This window comes from Notechis scutatus, unplaced genomic scaffold, assembly GCF_049901735.1.
Source record: "Notechis scutatus isolate UNSWTSFEM ecotype Mainland unplaced genomic scaffold, rNotScu1.2 NSCUSCF20, whole genome shotgun sequence".
In the NCBI taxonomy this organism is placed as follows: domain Eukaryota; kingdom Metazoa; phylum Chordata; class Lepidosauria; order Squamata; family Elapidae; genus Notechis; species Notechis scutatus.
The window spans coordinates 458,111-477,544 of NW_028263147.1; the positions used below are offsets into that span (position 1 = coordinate 458,111).

The window sequence follows — 19,434 nt, forward strand, 5'->3', positions numbered from 1 at the left end:
TCTTTCTTAATCTCCTCCTGAGTAACGCGAGACTCCACCGCCATCGGGACGGCTCTTCATTCGAAGCCCCCCCCCCTAAACTAAGGCGCAAGGATTCCCTCAGCACCCAAACGTTGCTTTCCAACTGACGACCGACAAGCTCACCTGGAAGCACTTTCTCAAGCGCCGTTGAAACAAGATGGCGGCGCCCAAGCAAAGTTTGCGGCCCGGTACAAAATGATCCACGGACCGGTACCGGTCCGGGGACCGGTGGTTGGGGACCCCTGGGGTAGAGAACCGGTTGCTAAAAATTTTTGAAGGCCCCGCCCCCCCGCCCTCTATTTCTTCAACAAGGCGCCCTCTCTCACCGATGCTGGAACTCCCGGGGCCCGTCCCTGGCAATCCAGGGATGCCCCCTTGTCCGTTGGCTCCATTGGGTCCAAAACCTCCAGGGCCACTTATCCCCGGCCCAACTCCATTGGGACCGAAGCTGGGAAGGCCCGGAAAGGTGCCAGGGAATCCCGGAACGACGGGGAGGCCTTCGATGCACAACCACCGGTATTCATCTGCGAGAAATAAAGACGGAGGATAGTCCTGATTATTGATTGACAAAGTTACAGGGGATTATGCCAAAATGGGTGCCAATTGATCCAAGTGGTTTAAAGAAAAATACCCTCGCCCTCCCCCACAACCAGTACATACAGTCCTCAACTTATAATGGTTTGGTTAGTGACCGACATTTCGATGGCACCAAACAATGTGACTTAGGGCTGCTTTTTTTCACACTTAAAACCGTTGCAGCATTCCCATGGTCAGTTGATCAAAATTCAGATGCTTGGCAACTGACTCTTATTTATGACGGTTGTGAAAGGAAAGGAAAGGAGGAAGGAAGGGAGGGGAGGGGAGGAAAGGAGGAAGGAGGGAAGGAGAAGGAAAGGAAAGGAAGGGGAAGCAGAGGGAAAGAAATTAAAGGAAGGAAAGGAAAGGGGGAGGAAGGGAAAAAGGGAAAGAGAGAGAAGGAGAAGAGAAGGAAAGAGGACGGAGGAGGAGAAAAGAAGGGAGGAGGAGGAAGAAGGGAAAGAAAGAAGGAAAAGGAGGATAAGAGAAGGAAAGGAGGAGGAGGAAGAGAAAAGAAGTAAAAGAAAGAGAAGGAGAAGAGAAGGAAAGAGGGAGGAGGAAAAAAGAAGAAAGGGGAGGAGGAGGAAGGGGGAAGAAGGAAAAGAAAGAAGGAAAAGGAACAGAAGAAAGGAGAAGGAAGAAAGAAGGAAAAGAAAGAGGAGAGGGAGGAGAAATGGAAAGCTCTTGAAAGAATCTCCAAAGCCATTCATGTGAATCAAGTACTGCATCTTTGAAACCCTGAAGCAGCTGCATTCTTCACAGGTTGGACTTGGCTACTTCTAAAGGTTTCCACAGTCATCTGCCTTACATGTCAGCCGCAGACAGGTCCCACTGGGATTGTCTGTATAGCAAAGGACCCAAGCCACCAAACTCATGCCAAGAAAGCCAAGGCCTCCTTTCGAAACAGCTGCACCAGTCTTGCAAAAGACATGGCAGCAATAATGAGATTAAAGAGAAGCTCCAAAAGACATAGCAACATTGATGAGAAGAATTAAAGAGAAGCTCCAAAAGACACAGCCACATTGATGAGAATAAAATAAAAGCTCCAAAAGACACAACAACATTAATGAGAATAATGAAAGAGAAGCTCCAAAAGACACAGCCACATTGATGAGAATAATAAATAAAAGCTCCAAAAGACACAACATTAATGAGAATAATGAAAGAGAAGCCCATTGATGAGAATAATAAAGCTCCAAAAGACACAGCCAGATATCAATATTGCCGTGTCTTTTGGAGCTTCTTTTGGGAGAATAACTAAAGAGAAGTTCCCAAGGACATGGCAACATTGATGAGAACAATTAAAGAGAAGCTCCAAGCATCTAATCCCAATGGAGGGAATACAACAGATTTGCAGCCTTACTGTTGTGCAACTCATCTATTGTTCTTCTTTAGGCCTCCTCTGGAGTGTGATGTTGCCCCGAGTCCCTCCAGGGCAAAGGGTCACCAACCTTTTGGACCTCAGGGACAACCAAACTCATAATTTTAAATCCCACAGACCAAAGACCCTGGGAAAATCCCCCCAAAAGTCTGCAGGAAAATCCCCCACCCCGTTTTCCTACTGATCGATCAATCGTTCTTTATTTGGGATCGCAGGATACCGTCTCCAGCTCCGTTCTCAGGAGGAGAGAGAGAGAGACTTTTGGCTTCATGCAAGGAAAGCAGCAGAAGCAGCAGAAGTCTTTCTTTCTCTCCCTCAAACTCCGCCAGAAATGAGTCTTTGTGAAACTTCTCGCACCAGCACAGCCTCTTGGAGCAGGAGGCCTTGCAGGGTCCCAAAGACTCATTTCTGGCAGAGTTTGGGAGAGAGAAAGAAAGACTTTGGCTGCTTTCCTTGCGTGCAGCCAAAAGCAGAAGAAGAAAGGAGCAGAAAGGAGCAGTCTGGTGGCCAGGCCAGGCGCGGGGGCAAGTGGGGCAAGTCCCCCCCTCCTTTGCCCTTCCCCCCACTACCTCATATTGTTCACAATGCAAGCGACACAAGCCTTGTGTTCCCATGGGCCATGTGGGCGGCGCAGCCTTGTTTTCCCGCGCAGCCCGGATTAATTGCTTTGGGGGGGACATTTCTTTGCAGACCACCAGTGATCCCTGGCCCATTGGTTGGCGACCACTGCTCCAGGGAGCTGTGCGGGTCTTAGGCAAATTACTCACCTGATCCCCGTACGGGGCACATCTCTGGAGTTTGTGTAATGGCCCAACAGCGGCCGGAGTCACAACAGCACTGCATCTTGGTGTACTGGCCAGGAAGCTCCCCTGCGCACCGTCCACCGATCAGTGCTGAGAAGCAGGTGCCAATCCTCTGGTCTGTGGGCAGAAGAAAGACAGAGGTAAGCCAGGAAATGGCTTTGGGGGAAGGGATGTACAGGTAGTGTTAGGAATATAAGTCACCTAACAGATATTTGGGTTAGAAATATATAAACCAGGATAGACATTTTAAAACTGTATCTTTAAGAAAATGCAAAACTGTAATTAGGTGTGGTTTCTCAAACGGCCATAAGATGGAGCCAGAAACCTGGTTTGTCTTAGTCTTAATCTCAGAAGAGAGTGTGTCTCCATCTCTGTTTCCTTCTGTTGGAAAATATTGCCGTTCGTCCATTTCTTCTAATTGACTGATATTACTGGATTTAATGTAAGTCTGTTACTGAACTGTTTTTTGACACTGGACTTTGATATTTGGATTATCCCTGGATTGAAAACTGACTGATTTAACTTGTGAATGACTTTGGATTGCTTATTTTGGACTTTGCTTAAACCTTTCTGGAAGTAAAAACCTACATTTACTGTACAGTGTATCTGTGTGTTCTGTGTGTGTATTATTCAAACACTCCTCTCAAATACGTCTCCCTGTATGCGCTCATTCTCCTAACGGGGAATTACCTCAACAGGTAGTCCTCAACTTACGACTTCAAAGGAGCCCAGAATTTATGTTGCTAAGCGAGTCGCTTGTTCAATGAGCTTTGACCCATTCTACGACTTTGCTTGCCACCGTTGTTAAGCGAATCCACCTTTCCCCGCGGACTTTGCTTGCTGGAAGGTCGCCAAAGGAGAAATCACGTGACCCCCCTGGGACACTGCGACCGTCGTAAATGTGAGGCTACCAAGATTTTGCATTGAATCATGTGACCACGGGGGATGCTGCAAGGGTCGTAAGTGTGAAAAAAAAATGGCCATGTCCCTTTTTTTCACAGTGGTGTAACTTGCTTGCTAATCAATCGATTGATTGATCAAATAAACCCATTGTATTTGCCCTGCTGGCTGGGGAAGAGGGGAATTGGAGTCCAACATAACCCAGACAGCCTGCAGTTAGGGAATTTGGAACAGGAGTTGCCTTCAGAAGTTGTGGGAGGTTCATCCCTGGAGGCTTTCAAGAAGAGACTGGACTGCCATCTGTCAGAAATGGTGTAGGGTCTCCTGCTTGGGCAGGGGGTTGGACTAGATGACCTACAAGATCCCTTCTGACTCTGTTAATCTGTTGGTTGGTTGGTTGGTTGGTTAACCAACCAATGTAGGTAGGTAGGTAGGAAAGGAAGGTTAGGTAGGTAGGGAAAGAGAAAGAAAGAAAGAAAGAAAGAAAGAAAGAAAGAAAGAAAGAAAGAAAGAAAGAAAGAAAGAAAGAAAGAAAGAAAGAAAGAAAGAAAGAAAGAAAGAAAGAAAGAAAGAAAGAAAGAAAGAAAGATACATGTTGTGGGAGCTTCATCCCTGGAGGCTTCCAAGAAGAGACCGGACTGCCATCTGTCTGAAATGGCGTAGGGTTTCCTGCTTGGGTGGGGGGTTGGACTAGATGACCTACAAGGTCCCTTCCAACTCCGTTATACTATTCTACCTAAGAAAGAGGCGGAGCGGGCTATCAGCCCCCAGCAGCTGTTCCTCCACTTTTAAATAGTTCCTTCATATATGATTTCCTGCATGCAACAGGCGAAAACCACCCTGGGGTCTACCAGGAAAGGCTCCTTGTGGAAAAACGGACTATTTCAAACTATTTGTAGGGGGCCTCTGGCTCCTGATCAAGACCACAAAAATATCTTTAGCCCAGGAAAGTGAAAGGATGCTCAGAGGTTCCCCCAGGTGCTCCGCTCTCCGAGGGAACAAAAGACCCTTTCAGGAGGAGAAACGTAACTTGAAAAAAAGTTTTTCAAGTTTGGCCAGGAAAAATATTGTCCATCCCAGCGAGCGACAGCACATTTACAGCACATGTTCGCTCCAGGGAAACGGCCCGGGGCATGACATAATAGTCCAGTCGGCCACGCCAAGGCCTCCTTGGGGAGGCCTTTGGTTATTTTTAAAACCTGGCTTGCTTAATTAGATCTGCCCGACGTTTGCTAAATGCTTTGGCAGCCGGGAAACGATTTTCAGGGGTCCAGATGCTTTTACGATCTGCCCCACACCCTATCCTTGCTCCGAGATCGTAATTCTTCCTCGCCTGCTCCTTTGCACAGACAAAGAGAGACAGAGAAATAGAGAGAGAAAGAGGGAGAGAGAGGGAAAGAGTGAAAAAGAAACAGAGAAAGAAAGAAAAGGAGAAAGAGAGAGAGGGAGAAAGCAAGAGGGAAAGAGAAAGAGGGAGAGAAACAGGAGAGGGAGAGGAAAAGGGGGAGAGAAAGAAAGAGGGAAAGAGAAACAGAGAGAGAAAGAGAGGGAGAAAGAAAAAAGAAAGAAAGAAAGAAAGAAAGAAAGAAAGAAAGAAAGAAAGAGAGGGAGAAAGAGAGAAAGAGGGGGAGAGAAACAGATAGAAGGAGACAGAAGGAGAGAGAGAGGGAGAGAGAAAGAAAGGGGGAAAGAGAAATAAAGAGAATGAGAGAGAGAGGGAAAGAAACAGAGAGGGAAAGAGAGAGAAAGAGAAACAGATAGAGGGATAGAGAAAGAGAAAAAAGGGAAAGAGAAACCGAGAGAGGGAAAAAGAGGGATAGAGAGAGAGAGAGAAAGAGGGAAAGAGAAACTGAGAGAGATAGAGAGAGAAAGAAAGAGAGAAAGGGAAACACAAAGAGGGAAAGACAGGGATAAAGAAAGAAAGAGAGGGAAAGAGAAACAGAGAAAGAAAGAGGGAAAGAGAAACAGAGAGGGATAGAGAGGGAGAGAAAGAGGGGAAAAGAAACACACACAGAGAGAGAATGAGAGAGAGAAAAAAAAACAGGGAGAGGGAGAAAGAGAAAAAGAGGGAAAGAGAAACAGAAAGGGAGGAAGGAGAGAGAAAGAGAAAAGAAAAGCAAGTGATGAACTACATTTTATTTTAATTGAATTTTAAATTCAAGATCCTTGTTTATCGTTTCAGTGCTTCGTTCCCCATTTTATTCCACATCTGTAGGCTGCCTAGAGTCGCCTTTGGCGAGATGGGCAGTGTACAGGTTTGATTAAGAAATGTTTTCTGTATTAGTCCACCAATCACCTCCATTTTACTTCCTGGCTTACTCTGTACCCTTCTGGGTGGTCTCCTTTCCACGGATATAAATCAGGCCAGATCTGGCTTAGTGTTCTCATCAACCTCTCCTCTCTTCATTCCCCCAACGGTCAACCTGAATTGAGATACAGCACCCCCCAACCCGGTTTGCTCTTATCTTCTCCTGGTTCTGCAACTCTGGGGATTTCCTAGTGGTGTCCTATCCAAGCGCCAACAACATCCCACCTCCCTTCTCAGGCCAGAGGAAGAGCTGCCTTTGCAGAGAAGTTGGACTGATAGCAGCTGTAATCCCTGCTGGCTAGCATCTTTTCCCAGGCTTGACCTCTGGCCCTTCCCAGCCTCCTCCCCGCCGCAACTGAGATTTGAACCCGTGCAGCTTTGCTTTGCAAGCAAGGCTGGTAAATGTTTTTTTCCCCCCAAAAGGGCCGAACAGCAACAGGTGTGCTGGGTTTTTCTATTAGCTGTGCTAATTTTTCATTCCCATTCAAAGTAGAAATGTATCTCTCTTTCTCTTTTATTTTCTCTCTTTCACTCTTTCTTTCTCCCTCTTTTTCTAATTCTCTTTCTTTCTCTCTGTCTTTGTCTATCTGTCTCTCTTTCTCCTTCTTTCTCTCCTGTCTCTTCTCTCTTTGTCTGTCTGTCTGTCTCTCTCCCCCCCTCTTTCTCTTTGTCTCTTTCTCTCTCTTTTCTGTCTCTCTTTCATCTCTGTCATTTTCCTTCTTTCCTTCTGTCTGTCTTCCTCTGTCTTTTTCTTTTTGTCTCTCTTTCTGTCTCTCGTCTCTCTCTTTCTCTCCTTTTGTCTCTCTTCTCTTTCTCTCTCTTTGCCTCTTTGTCTCTCTCTCTCCTTCGGCCTCTCTCTTTCTCTCCTTCTCTCTCTTTTTGTGTCTGTCTCTGTCTTCCTTTTTTCTGTCTCTCTCTTTCTATCTCTGTCTTTTTCCTTCTTTCTCTCCTTCTGTGTCTTTCTCTCTTTCTCTTTTTGGCTCTCTGTCTCTCTTTTTGGCTCTCTCTTTCTCTCCTTCTGTCTGTCTCTCTCTTTTTGTCTCTTCTTTCTCTCCTTCTCTCCGTCTGTCTCTTTCTTTCTCTCCCTTTCTCTTTTTCTCTCTTTCCCTCTAAAGAGTTATCAGAACCGTTTATAAAAACACACCTTCTTTTAATCAAGATCAAGCCAATCAACTTTACATTCCTCCCTTTTACTCCTGACAAGGCCTTTAATGAGCAACAACCACGGCATCTGCTGGACTTCATGGCGTAAGTGAGGTACAGCATCCACCCCTCAGTGTAACTGTAGGATCTTGTGTCAAATTGTAGACTCCATCACAACTGGCTGAGGGCCTGTACCAGTCCAGGAACTTGTTTTTTTCGGATAAACAATGCTGCGTTTCAATGGTTAGATGGCTTACACATTGGCGTCTGAACAAAGATCCTTTTAACTTCTTTAATTCATATTTTACTGTGTTTTTAATCTAGGCAAAACGGTAATGCCTGTTGTAAGTAGGGAAGAGAAGGACCAGGGGAGACAGGAGAGCAGTCTTCCAATATTTGAGGGGCTGCCCCAGAGAGGAGGAAGGGGTCAAGCTATTTTCCAAAGCACCCAAAGGCCAGACAAGGAACAATGGATGGAAGCTGAACAAGGAGAGATTCAACTATGGAAACAAGGAGAAACTTTCTGACAGTGAGAGCAATCAACCAATGGAACAGAAGTTGCCTTTGGAAGTTGTGGGCGGGGTGGTGGTGGTGGACTAGATGACCTACAAGGTCCCTTCCAACTATTAATCTGCATCTGTCTAAGATGATCAAAGGCCTAGAGGCTTATACATATGAAGAACGGTTATAGGAACTGGGCCTGGATGGTCTAGGGAAGAGAAGGACCAGGGGAGGCAGGAAAGCAGTCTTCTAATAGTTGAGGGGCTGCCACAGAGAGGAGGAGAAGGGGGTCAAGCTATTCTCCAAAGCCCCCAAAGGCCAGACAAGGAATAATGGATGGAAACTGATTCAGGAGAGATTTAGCATGGAGATAAGGAGAAACTTTCTGACCGTGAGAACAATTCACCAGTCTTTGGAGGTTGTGGGAGCTTCATCCCTGGAGGCTTTCAAGAAGAGACTGGACTGCCATCGGTCAGAAATGGTGTAGGCCAAGGGTCTCCAAACATGGCAAGTTTAAGACTTGTGGACTTTCAACTCCCAGAATTCCTGAGCTGACATGACTGGAGGAGGAATTCTGGGAGTTGAAGTCCACAAGTCTTCAAGCTGTCAAGTTTGAAGACACCCCCACCCTCCTCCCCCGTGTAGGATCTCCTGCTTGGGCAGGGGGTTGGACTAGATGACCTTACCAGGTCCCTTCCAACTCTGTCAATCTGCACCTAAAGTCCATGCCTGTTACCCATACGCCAAATAAATCCATTTATGGTTTTAAGGAGCCTCCTTCAAAGACTTGAACTTCGGCAGATGTTGGCTTCTGTCCCCCTCTCAAAAAAGAAAAAAGAAAGGATATTTTGCTTGCTCTCAGCTGGGTGCTTTGTTCACCTCTGGCTGATTTTGGAGGGGGCGGGGGAAACGGGGGACAGGGAGGGTCTCCACATTGGGATCCAGCCCAAGAAGGCACCATTTAAGAGTGGCTTATGGTCCCTGGGAGCAGCTGGAAGGGAAAAAAAAAGGGGGGGGGTATGGGAAGCGATTCCTGGCAGCCCAGCCAGAGAAATTAAAAAGCGAGCGAGGAAGTCATTAGAAAAGGAATTTTCTGGTTAGGACAAGGGGGTGGGAGACAGAAAAAAGGCATTTAGCCAAGCCTGCATTCCAGATTTTTCCCCCCCTCCACAAGCAAAGAGGGGACAGAAGCTTCGCTTGCAAAGGATTAACGGAGGCACCCCTCCCCTTCGCTCCCCCCCAAAAACACGTGGCTCCTTCTGCATTATTAGAACCAAGCAAAATAATCGTGCTGGAGGGGACTTTAAAGGTCTTCCAGTCTAACGCTCTTCTCAAGCACAAGAACCCATACCAGCGTGGGCGAACCTTTTGGGTACCGAGGGCCCAAAGCGCATTGCGCACGCTCATACCCAAAAATTCAAGGAGCGTCACCGCATATGTGTGCAGCAGGGGTGGGATTCCATTTTTTTTAACAACCGGTTCTGCCATCCCAGTCCAGTGGTTGCCTGGTCTATTTTTGTAAACGTCCAGGGAGGGAGGGAGAGAAGAAGGGAGGGAGGGAGGGAGGGAGGAAGGAAGGAAGGAAGGAAGGAAGGAAAAAGTGAGAGAGGAAAGAAAGAGGGGTGGAAGGAAAGAAGGAAGGAAGGAAGGAAGAAGTGAGAGGGAGGAAGGAAGGAAAAAGTGAAAAGAGAGAGGAAGAAGAGAGGGAAGGGGGAGGGAAGAAGGAAGGAAGGAAGAAGTGAGAGAGGAAAGAGAGAGGAAGGAAGGAATAAAAAAGTGAAAGAAAGAGTGAGGAGGGAGGGAAGGTAGGAAAAAGTGTGAGAAAAAAGAGGAAGTGGTGGAAGGGAAAGAAGAAGTGAGAGGGGGGAAGGAGGGAAGGAAAAAGTGAAAAAGAGAGCTGAGGAAGAGAGGGAGGGAGGGAGGAAAAAGTGAGAGAGGAAAGAGGGAGGATGGAGGGAGGGAGAAAGGAAGGAAGGAAGGAAAAGGTGTGAGGAAAGAGGGATAGATGGAGGGAGAGAGGGAGGGAAGGAAGGAAGGAAGCCTGAATGGTGACTAAACAGGGCAGTCATTAAATGAGACTACCTATATGGTATTACAAAGGTGTTACATAGGTGAAGTGATTTGTGTTCCCAACTGCTCCTACCGTGGACATTCTGGGCCAGCTGAAGCAACCAGTTAGCTTTCTAGGGCAGCCCTACCTATAGTGGATCGCAGTAATCCACTCAGGAAGTGACCAAGGTGGGACCAACCATGAGCAATGCCCCCCGCCCCCCTAGTCCAGGAAGCCAGGCGACAGCCTACCGGCCTCTATCCAAACCGCCTCTGGTTACCAACCATCATATTCGTAGACAGAACTTCCTGCAAAGAGCATACAGGTCATCCTTGACTTACAACCCCAACCTCCGTTGCTAAGGGAGACCGTCGTTCAGTGAGTTTTGCCCCCATTTCACCACCTTCCTGGCCACAGATGTTAAGCGAATCCCTACCGATGTTAACTTAGTCAACCGGTCGTTAAGCGAATCCAGCTTCCCCGTCTACTGGGCTCGTCAGGTGATCGCAAAAGGGGGAAAATCCCGTGACCTCTGGACACTGCAACCGTCACAAACACAAGTTCATGTCTGAATTTCAACCGCAGGACATGGCACGACACTCATCCGGGTGAAAAAGGCCCTAAGTTAGCTTTTTCTCCCCCAGGGCCGTCGCAACTTTGAATGTGTCAACTAAAAAAATAGTTCTTTGGTCATTTTAGTTGCCAGCAGAAAGGGAGGGAGGGAGAAGCAGTGCATTCCTCAAATGCTTCAGATAATTGCTAGGCAGCCGAAGCTGTTGGCACACAAGATTATTACTGGAGAGCTTGATTGATGACTCTTGGCTATGGATGTACAGAATGGTTGGCAGAACGGTTGTAAGTCAAGGGACTCCCTGTCCTCTGTGCCCTTGGGATTCCTTGCCACTTGGAATAGTGGGGCCCCCACCCAGGCCATGTTAAGAGTCTCGCTTACCCACACAACGGGACCCATCTGGGCTGGTCATGAAGCCTCGTGGACAAGCGCAGACGTAGCTGCCCACCGTGTTCGTACACTCGCCTCCGTTGCACACGCCGGGGGTGCTGCTGCACTCATCCGTATCTGGGGAGGGGGAGAAAAGGCCGTTAATCGGGGGCGCCTGGCAACACTTTGGACTGATTAAAAAGTAAGATGATTCCCTTCCCTCCCTCCCTTCCAGGAAAGACCTGCTCCCAGGGGTGGGATTCCACAGGTGTAACAACTGGTTCAGTGAGCTAGACCGGTGGCAGGCAGGCAGACCCAACAGCTGATCGTCGGAGTGAATGGTTCTCTCCCAGCTAATCTTCAAAGCTACCAGTTCGCCCGGGAGGGGAGCAGAGTTTATGGACCCGCAGTGAGGAAAGAAGGAATGTATTTTATTTAGGTTGCAGCATCTGTGGAGGTCATGCCGTCACTGATATGCCGCTTGAGTTTAAATGATGCATCAGCAAAATATCTATATATCTAAATATTTCTATTTCTTTCTATTTCTATTTCTATTTGTATGACTGTAATTTTGTCGCTTGTCTCCTAACAATTTTTATGGACTGTTTCCTAGTATGATTTGATTGCTTATTGTACCCTAGGACTATTATTAAGTGTTGTACCTGATGACTATTATTAAGTGTTGTACCTGATGATTCTTGACTCTTGACAAATGTATCTTTTCTTTTATGGACACTGAGAGAATTTGCACCAAAACAAATTCCTTGTGTGTCCAATCACACGGCCAATTAAGAATTCTATTCTATTCTATTCTATTCTATTCTATTCTATTCTATTCTATTCTATTCTATTCCTATTTCTATCTATCTATCTATCTATCTATCTATCTATCTATCTATCTATCTATCTATCTATCTATCTATCTATTACATCTCTGGGTTATCTCTATATATCTATAGATTACAGTATATGTATATGTATGTCTTTCTCATATCTATCATTTATCTATTATATATATATATGTGTGTATATGTATACGTATACATATACGTATATGTATATGTATATGATATATATATATGGCTATATGTAGGTCTAGGCGTGTTGGTCTTTTCCCTGTAAGATTAAGAGTATCTTGGACATTTGGCAGGTCCCACTCGCCATCCTCAGACTGGTGCTTTCTGCTTTGTGCCACTGCTTGCACTGGCACTAAAGGCAGCACCAGCCTGAGGATGGCGAGTGGGACCTCACCGAAATGTCGCCAAGATACTCTTAATCTTACATGGGAAAAGACCCGAACACGCCTAGACCTACATACCTGTACCCGTGAAAATCTATGAAATATATATATATATATATGTATATGTATACGTATAGATCTCTCTCTATCTCTATATATGTAAATTTATAAATTAACAGAATAGAAAAGAAAAGAATATAGAATAGAACAGAATACAGAATGAATAGATTAGAACAGATTAGAGTAGATTAGATTAGATTAGATTAGATTAGATTAGATTAGATTAGAGTAGAGTAGAGTAGAGTAGAGTAGAGTAGAGTAGAGTAGAGTAGGCTAGGCTAGGCTAGGCTAGAATAGGATAGAATAGAGCTGAAAGAGACTTTGGAGGTCTTCTAGTCCACCCCTCTGCTCAAGCAGGAGTACCTATACCATTTCAGATAAGTGACTGTCTAGTCTCCTCTTAATAAACCTCCAGCGATGAAGCGCCCATAACTTCCAGTGGCAAGCCGTTCCCCTGGTTAATTGTCCTCCCTGTCCGAAAGCTTCTCCTCAGTTGCAGGTTGCTTCCCTCCTGGATTCATTTCCACCCCTTGTTTCTACCCTCCTCCAACCATCTTCAGCGCTACGGCCTCTGCAACCCACAGGGCCCCTCAAAAGTCCCTCTGGACAGCTGGACAAGAGCCCCTCCCCGCTTCTCCACCCCGAGCCCACCTGAGTTTCCTCACCTTCGCACTTGTGGTTGGTCTCGCTCTGCTTGTGACCCGCCGGGCACTTGCATTCGTAGGAGCCCACGGTGTTGAAACAGTTGCCCCCTTGGCACAATCCAGGGATGGCTTGGCACTCGTCCACGTCTGTGGGGAGAGCAAGGACCCCCCCCACCAGCACTGCGTGAGCCCACCAGGAGGAGAGAGAAAAGGGCCTCGGAGGGCAGTCACACCCTCCAAAAACTCTCCCAGCCCTTCCACCCAGAGCTACAGGTCGTCCTGGATTTACGGCCACAGTTGAATTCCAAATTTTTGCCACTAAGCGAGACAGTTGTGAAGCGGACTCTGCCCTATCTTACTACTGTAACGTCACAGTAAGCGTTACGGTCAGTGTTGGATGTATATTTTGTGTATATGCGTAGATATTGTACTCTCCAATTGCAAATGGAGACGTGGGTACTCTAATTTTTCTTATCTTCATTTTTAAGTGCTTTGGTTTTATTGTATTGCGAACAGTTGCTGGGGTGCATCCCCAGTTTCGTTGTACTTGTACAATAACAATAAAGTTCTTCTAATTGTAATCTTTCTCACCACTATTGTCAAACAGATTATTACAGTTTGTCAACTCACAAAACATCCCGATGCACTGTTTTAATAGTTGCCATTAAATTTTTTTTTACTACCGGTTCTGTGGGCGTGGCTTGGTGGGCATGGCCATGTGACTGGGTGGGTGTGGCTTTTTTTTTTTTTGCTTTTTTGCAGCCCCCACCAGTTTTTTGGGCCTTCTGGACCTCTAGGAGGTGGGCATTTTGGCTCCCTTAAGGCTCCTCTGAAGCTCATAAAGGCAAAAAAGGCTGGGTCCTTTTTTTGGGTTCCTGGGCCTCAGCAAAGGGAATCCCGGCACAGCTGATCGTACGAACAGCTGATTGTCGGGAGGGAAAAAAAAAAAGAAAGAAATTCCTTAGGTGAACGTCAGGTGGGCGGGGTGAGCGAGCATCAGGAGGGAGGGCGACCGGGTCGGGGGCATGGCCAGCCAGAACTTACTACCAGTTCTGCGACCCACGCCAAATCCTTGCTACCGGTTCGCACAATCCGGTGCGACCCGACTGAATACCACCACTGGGGGGGGGGGGAGAGGGGGGAGGAAGGAAATCTGGAAGAGCAGGGCAGCCGTTTGGAAGCGAAAGTACATTCCAACTCTTCTCTTTAAAAGGTTGTAACTAAACTACCAGAGCTTTTGCCCGCTAATATATTTAATTGGAGAACATGATTGATGACACCCAGCCCGTGAATTGTGCTCAGTTGGAGAATCTGATTTATGACACACCCAGGGGCAAGGGGGAAAACAGGGTCCCAGGGGACTGTAAATGACATAGGCCAGAGTTGGCTACATACAGGGCAGTGCCAGTATGTTGCCTCTAATGAATCCTTTGCAGTTTTTTGAAGTTTGCTCGAGAATCATGATTTCATTAGGACGATTGCTGGAATCCTGACACAGTTCTTAAGTTAGGAACAGGGTTGTTAAGGTTCTTAAGGCTTCCCTGTGGACATTGCTGGTCAGACGGTCACAAAGGGGATGGTGGCACATGGCAACAGTCATAAAAATGATCCCTAAGCCATCGGTGGTAAGTCGAGGACTCCCTAGGCACTGTTGTGGCCGCCATCTTGATTTTTTGCAGAGGGAAGCATGCTCTATGGACAAAAACCCGTCTGGCTCAAACACAAACACACCACAGACCTTGGCAGGCTCCAGTACGGATGTTAGGAATGAATCCGCGGCGGCAAGGGTGCGGCTGGGCCGGGCACATCTCGCAGGGGTGGCCCCAGGCACGGCCGATGGTGGCGCAGCACATGGTTTTGGTGCAGACGATGCCGCTCAGCTGGCCTTGACACATCTGCTTGTTCACCTGGCTGAAGCAGGGTCCCGTGCGGTAATCTAGGGAGGAGAGAAGAATGGTGGTCAGCGCCAAGCCAGAAATGGGGGTCCCTCAGATGAGCAGGGAAAACAACCCCGAGGGAGGGTGCAAAGGGGGCTTCCATTCTTCAAGATTCACATACGTGGTCCCGCCACAGTCTGTGGGCTGCCAGACTGTGAGCAATATTGCTACTTGGTGAGCAACGTTGCTACTTGGAGAAACTATTTTACCAAGGCTGGAGAGAGCTCTGTCCTGTCGGTCAGTGGGGCTAAGTTTTTTTTCCGGGGGTGGTGGTGGTTTGAGGCCCTAAGAAAGAGGTGTCAACTCATAAAACATTTCTATGGTCATTTTAGAGTTGCCAATAGAAAGGGAGGGGGAAAGGGGGGGTTTGAAAGAGCACTGCAGTTTTTCAAAGATAGTAACTAGGTGACTGAAATTTCTGCCCCGCAAAAATCTAACTGGAGAACATGATTGATGACTCTTGGCTATGGATGTGTCCCATTGGAGAATATGAATTATGATACACCAAGCGGGGTGGGGGGAAAACCAGGGTCAAGGGTGACAATGAATTAGGTGTCTCAGAGTCGGCTACACCCAGGAAGTGTCAGACATGTTAATTGTTTAGTTTTGGAAGTTTGGCTCAAGACACGATTTAATTGGGGTAACTGACGGAAACCTGACAAGAGGATCTTCTCAGTGACTTGCCTCCAAAAGTGGTGGATGCCCCAACACTGGGAGTTTTCAAGAAGAGATTGGACAAATATTTGAAATAGTATAGGGTTTCTTGCTTGATTTCTGTAATTGAGGGCTTTTGGGGATCTTAAAATTGTTGAAATTAGCTTTATTTTCCTTTCTATTTTAATTTGCACAGGCACCCACTCAATGCACAGTTCGGGGCAGCAAAGGAATAACTTAAAATGGGTAAGGAAAGCATCAAGCAGAAAGAGGAGGAGGAGGAGGAAGAGACAGAAAAAAGAGAAGGAGGAGAGGAAGAGGGGAGAAGGAAGGAAGAGAAGGAGAGGAGGAAAGAGGGGAACAGTTGGAGGTAGAAGAGGAAGAGAAAGGAGGAAGAAAAGAGAAAAAGGAAGAGAAGGAAAGAAGAGGAAGAGAATTGGAGGGAAAGATGGAGAGGAAGAAGAGGGGAAGGGAGAAGAGGGAGGTGTAGGAGAAAAAGAAAGAGAGAAAGAGAAGGGGAAGAAAGAAAGAGGAGGAGAAGGAGGAGAAAAGGGAGAGAAAAAGAAGAGGAGAAAAAGCGGAGAGGAAGGAGAGGAAAAAGGAGAGGGAGGAAAAAAGGAAAAGGAGAGGGAGAAAGAGGCAGAAGAAAAGGAGGACAAACAGAAGAGGAAAAGATGGAAAGAGAGAGAGAGGAAGAGCAAGAAAAGTAGGAGGAAGAGAAAGGAAAGGTGGGTGGGTGAAAAACCAATTTTCAGAACGGTAAACGTATGGATGTAGACTTTACACCATCTGAAAAAAATGACATTTCCTCCACCCCACTACATTAAAGGAGATTCCGAAAGAACATTTATTTGGGGGATACCCCTCAGTCTCCCCCCTTTTGCAGCTGGACAATCTCCCTGAAACCCCTTTCGGGAGAGACCAAGTTCTTAACTCTGGAAAGAGCCTCTCGGAGGGGTTTCCAACTCTTCACCTCCACCCTCTCCACGGGATCCGGTCAACGTGGTGGTGACCCAACCGAGATTTCCTGCCTTTGAAACTTGACGGATCCAAGGAGACATCCCACCCACCCGGTCCGACCATCTGCGACGGGGGTCTTGAAGGACAAGAGAGGCATTGTCAGGGCGGGGAAAACATCTTTTCTTAATTTCCTGGCCTCCGTTGCGGTCTGCCTTTCCCACGTTCTGGCTGTCATCGTTGATTTTAGCCTCCGGTCCAAAGCTGGGGGGGGGGGTGGGCAGCTTGCAGGAATTTGGGGGGCGGTGGTGGGTGTCCTCCTGAGTGGTGTGATGGCCTAGAGGTGGAGCTCTCGCCTCCCAATCAGGAGGCCGTGAGTTTGATCCTAGATAGAGGTAGATATTTCTCTCTCTGGGCACAATGAGAATATATCTGCTGGACAAAACTCTGCATTGGCGACAGGAAAGGCATCTGGCCAGAAAAACATTCAGCTCCATTCAGCTGCCCAGATTCCACTCCACAAGAGATTATGGGGTCGTTAAAAGAGGGTGGTGGGTGTCCTCCCTCTTTTTTTAGCAAAGGGTCCAGGTTGAATATCACTGGTTGGCCACAGGTGGGACCGTGCAGGCTGAGAAATGCGTATATTATCCATTACAGGGGTCCTGCATGAAAGTTTGGGGACATTTTCTTAAATACAGGAAACCCCTCAACTTACGGACACAAACTAAGCAACATGGTATATGCTGAGGTCTGTTCTAGACCATTGGTTGCCAACCAGTGGGCTGGGGACCACTGGTGGTCTGTGAGAAAATTTGGGTGGTCCGCAGAGAAATGTCTCCCCCCCAAAGCAATTAATCCAGGCTGTACGGGAACACAAGGCTGCGCCGCCCACATGACCCACGGGAACACAAGGCTTTTGGATCGCTTGCATTGCGAACAACACGAGGTAGTGAGGGGAGGGGGGAAAGGGCGGGGGGGGAACTTGCCCCACTCACTCCACACACCTGGCCTGGCCACTGGGCTGATTCTTTCCACTTCTTTCTTCTTCTGCTTTTGGCTGCATGCAAGGAAAGCAGCCAAAGTCTTTCTTTCTCTTCCCCAAACTCTGCCAGAAATGAGTCTTTGGGACCCTGCAAGGCCTCCTGCTCCAAGAGGCTGCGCCGGCATGACAAATCTCACAAAGACTCATTTCTGGTGGAGTTTGGGGGAGAGAAAGAAAGACTTCTGCTGCTGCTGCTGTCCTTGCATGAAGCCAAAAGTCTCCCCTCTCTCTCTCTCCCCCGAGAACGGAGCTGGAGACGGTATCCTGCGATCCCAAATAAAGAACGATCGATCGGTAGGAAAACGGGTGGGGAATTTTCCTGCAGACTTTTTGGGGGATTTTCCCAGGGTCTCTGGTCTGTGGGATTTAAAATTATGAGTTTGATGGTCCCTGAGGTCCAAAAGGTTGGCGACCCTTTGCCCTAAGGGACAGGCTCCATTATGGTCATAATTTGAGGACTGCCTGTAACATCGTATGGAAAAGACCTAAGTACTCTTAGGGCAGCCTCACTCAACCTTCAACTCTTCAGGAACACTAGACATAGTCACATAGCCCCATCCCATAACTCTCAGCCAGAATCCCAGGCATGGAAATCTCCCAATATCCCTTTTTGTTATCCCATGTCACTTTTAGAGACTGTTCTGACCCAAACCTGGTTCCAAAAGAGCAAAACACAAGACAAAGGTAACAGCACAACCTTTTAATGTTTCGTTTACGAATCCCGGTCCTTCACAGATCAAAGGCCGCTTCCAACTAACTAGCTCCGATAAGGAACAGCCTTGCCAAGTTTTGGCAAGGCTGCCAAGGACAACAGATAAAGTTCCTAAACAATAAATCAAAGAGTCTCCAAACACCAACTCAGTCTAACATCCACAAGGCTTGAGTGTAAAAACTTTTTTTGCTTCCTGCAAAGAACTGCAGCTTCTCAGCTGGATTTTATCTTCTCAGGGAGGGCCATCACCTTGCAGCCTTACTCCTGAGTTGTCCATGCTGCTGCAGCCGCTCTTTCCTTCGAGCATCCCTGTGCGCATGCGAGCTGGGCACAGGCTCCTCGGGGGCCTCTTCATCGCTGCTCCCAGCCTCCACCATCTCCGAAGGCCGCATTCCACTCCCTGATGATCCTGGCCCCATCCCTGCCTCACACGCAGGCCCCTCTTCTGAGTCCTCGCTCTCTCGGACCTCAGCCGTCCACACCTGCTACCGGCGAACCACAACAGAGACGCTTAACAGAGTCGGAAGGGGCCTTGGAGGTCTTCTAGTCCAACCCCTCCCCTGCTCAAACAGGAGACCCTATAGCATTTCAGACAAGTGACTGTCCAGGCTTTTTTTAAAAAACCTCCAGTGATGGAGCACCCACAACTTCTGGTGGCAAACTGTTCCACTGGTTAATTGTTCTCACTGTCAGGAAATTCTGCCCATCTTAAAGTCGGTTTAATTCAGACATGGGATTCAAGAATCCCAGGAACCAGTTGCTGGGTGGGCGTGGCCTACCGGAACTTCCATTTTTCACCTTCCCCAGAGTCCGGAGGCTTCCCTCGGGTCTCTGGGAGGCGAAAATGGGCTCCCCCGGGCTCCAGAGGCCCTCTGGAAGCTTGAAACAGGCCCGTTTCCGAACTTCCAGAAGGCCCATTTTTCCCCCTCCCAGAGCCTTTGTGAAGGCCCTGCCCTTACCTGCACTGAAAATGGGCTGCGTGGAGACTTCCGGGAGGGGAGAGGCAGGGTGGGGAAGGACCAGCCGGTCGGTTCAAATACTGATTTAGCAAACCAGATGCAAATTTAACACCCATTTCACTCAAACCAGTCCAAACCGGTAGAATCCCACCACTGGTTTAATTTCCATCCAGGCTGGGGAATTCTGGGAGTTGAAGCTCACCCATCTTAACGTTGGTTTAATTCCCCATCCTGGCTGGGGAATTCTGGGAGTTGAAGTCCACTTCTCTTAAAGTGTGTTTAATTTCCATCGAGGCTGGGGAATTCTGGGAGTTGAAGTTCACCCATCTTAACGTTGGTTTAATTCCCCATCCTGGCTGGGGAATTCTGGGAGTTGAAGTCCACTTCTCTTAAAAAGTGTGTTTAATTTCCTATGCTGGCTGGGGAATTCTGGGAGTTGAAGTTGTCGTCCCCTTTAAAGTGGGTTTAATTCACCATCCTGGCTGGGGATTCTGGGAGTTGATTCTAAAGGGGGTTTAATTCCCCATCCTGGCTGGGGATTCTGGGAGTTGAAGTTCACCCATCTTAATATTACCCTGGTTGAGAAACCGTACCCTGGAGGACTGT

General features: G+C 47.6%; 1 protein-coding gene across 3 annotated transcripts in view; it reads right to left on the reverse strand.

Annotated features, from left to right (window-relative positions):
• Positions 1-19,434, reverse strand: part of FBN3 (fibrillin 3) — a 160,134-nt gene that overhangs the window by 120,171 nt on the left and 20,529 nt on the right. For all 3 annotated transcript variants that reach the window (XM_087948788.1, XM_087948789.1, XM_087948790.1), the window contains 5 exons: positions 14,306-14,503; positions 12,589-12,714; positions 10,636-10,761; positions 2,746-2,898; positions 348-545 (listed from right to left, as the gene is read on the reverse strand). In XM_087948788.1, coding sequence (XP_087804914.1) covers positions 348-545; positions 2,746-2,898; positions 10,636-10,761; positions 12,589-12,714; positions 14,306-14,503 — 801 coding nt within the window. The remainder of the gene's footprint in view (positions 1-347; positions 546-2,745; positions 2,899-10,635; positions 10,762-12,588; positions 12,715-14,305; positions 14,504-19,434) is intronic.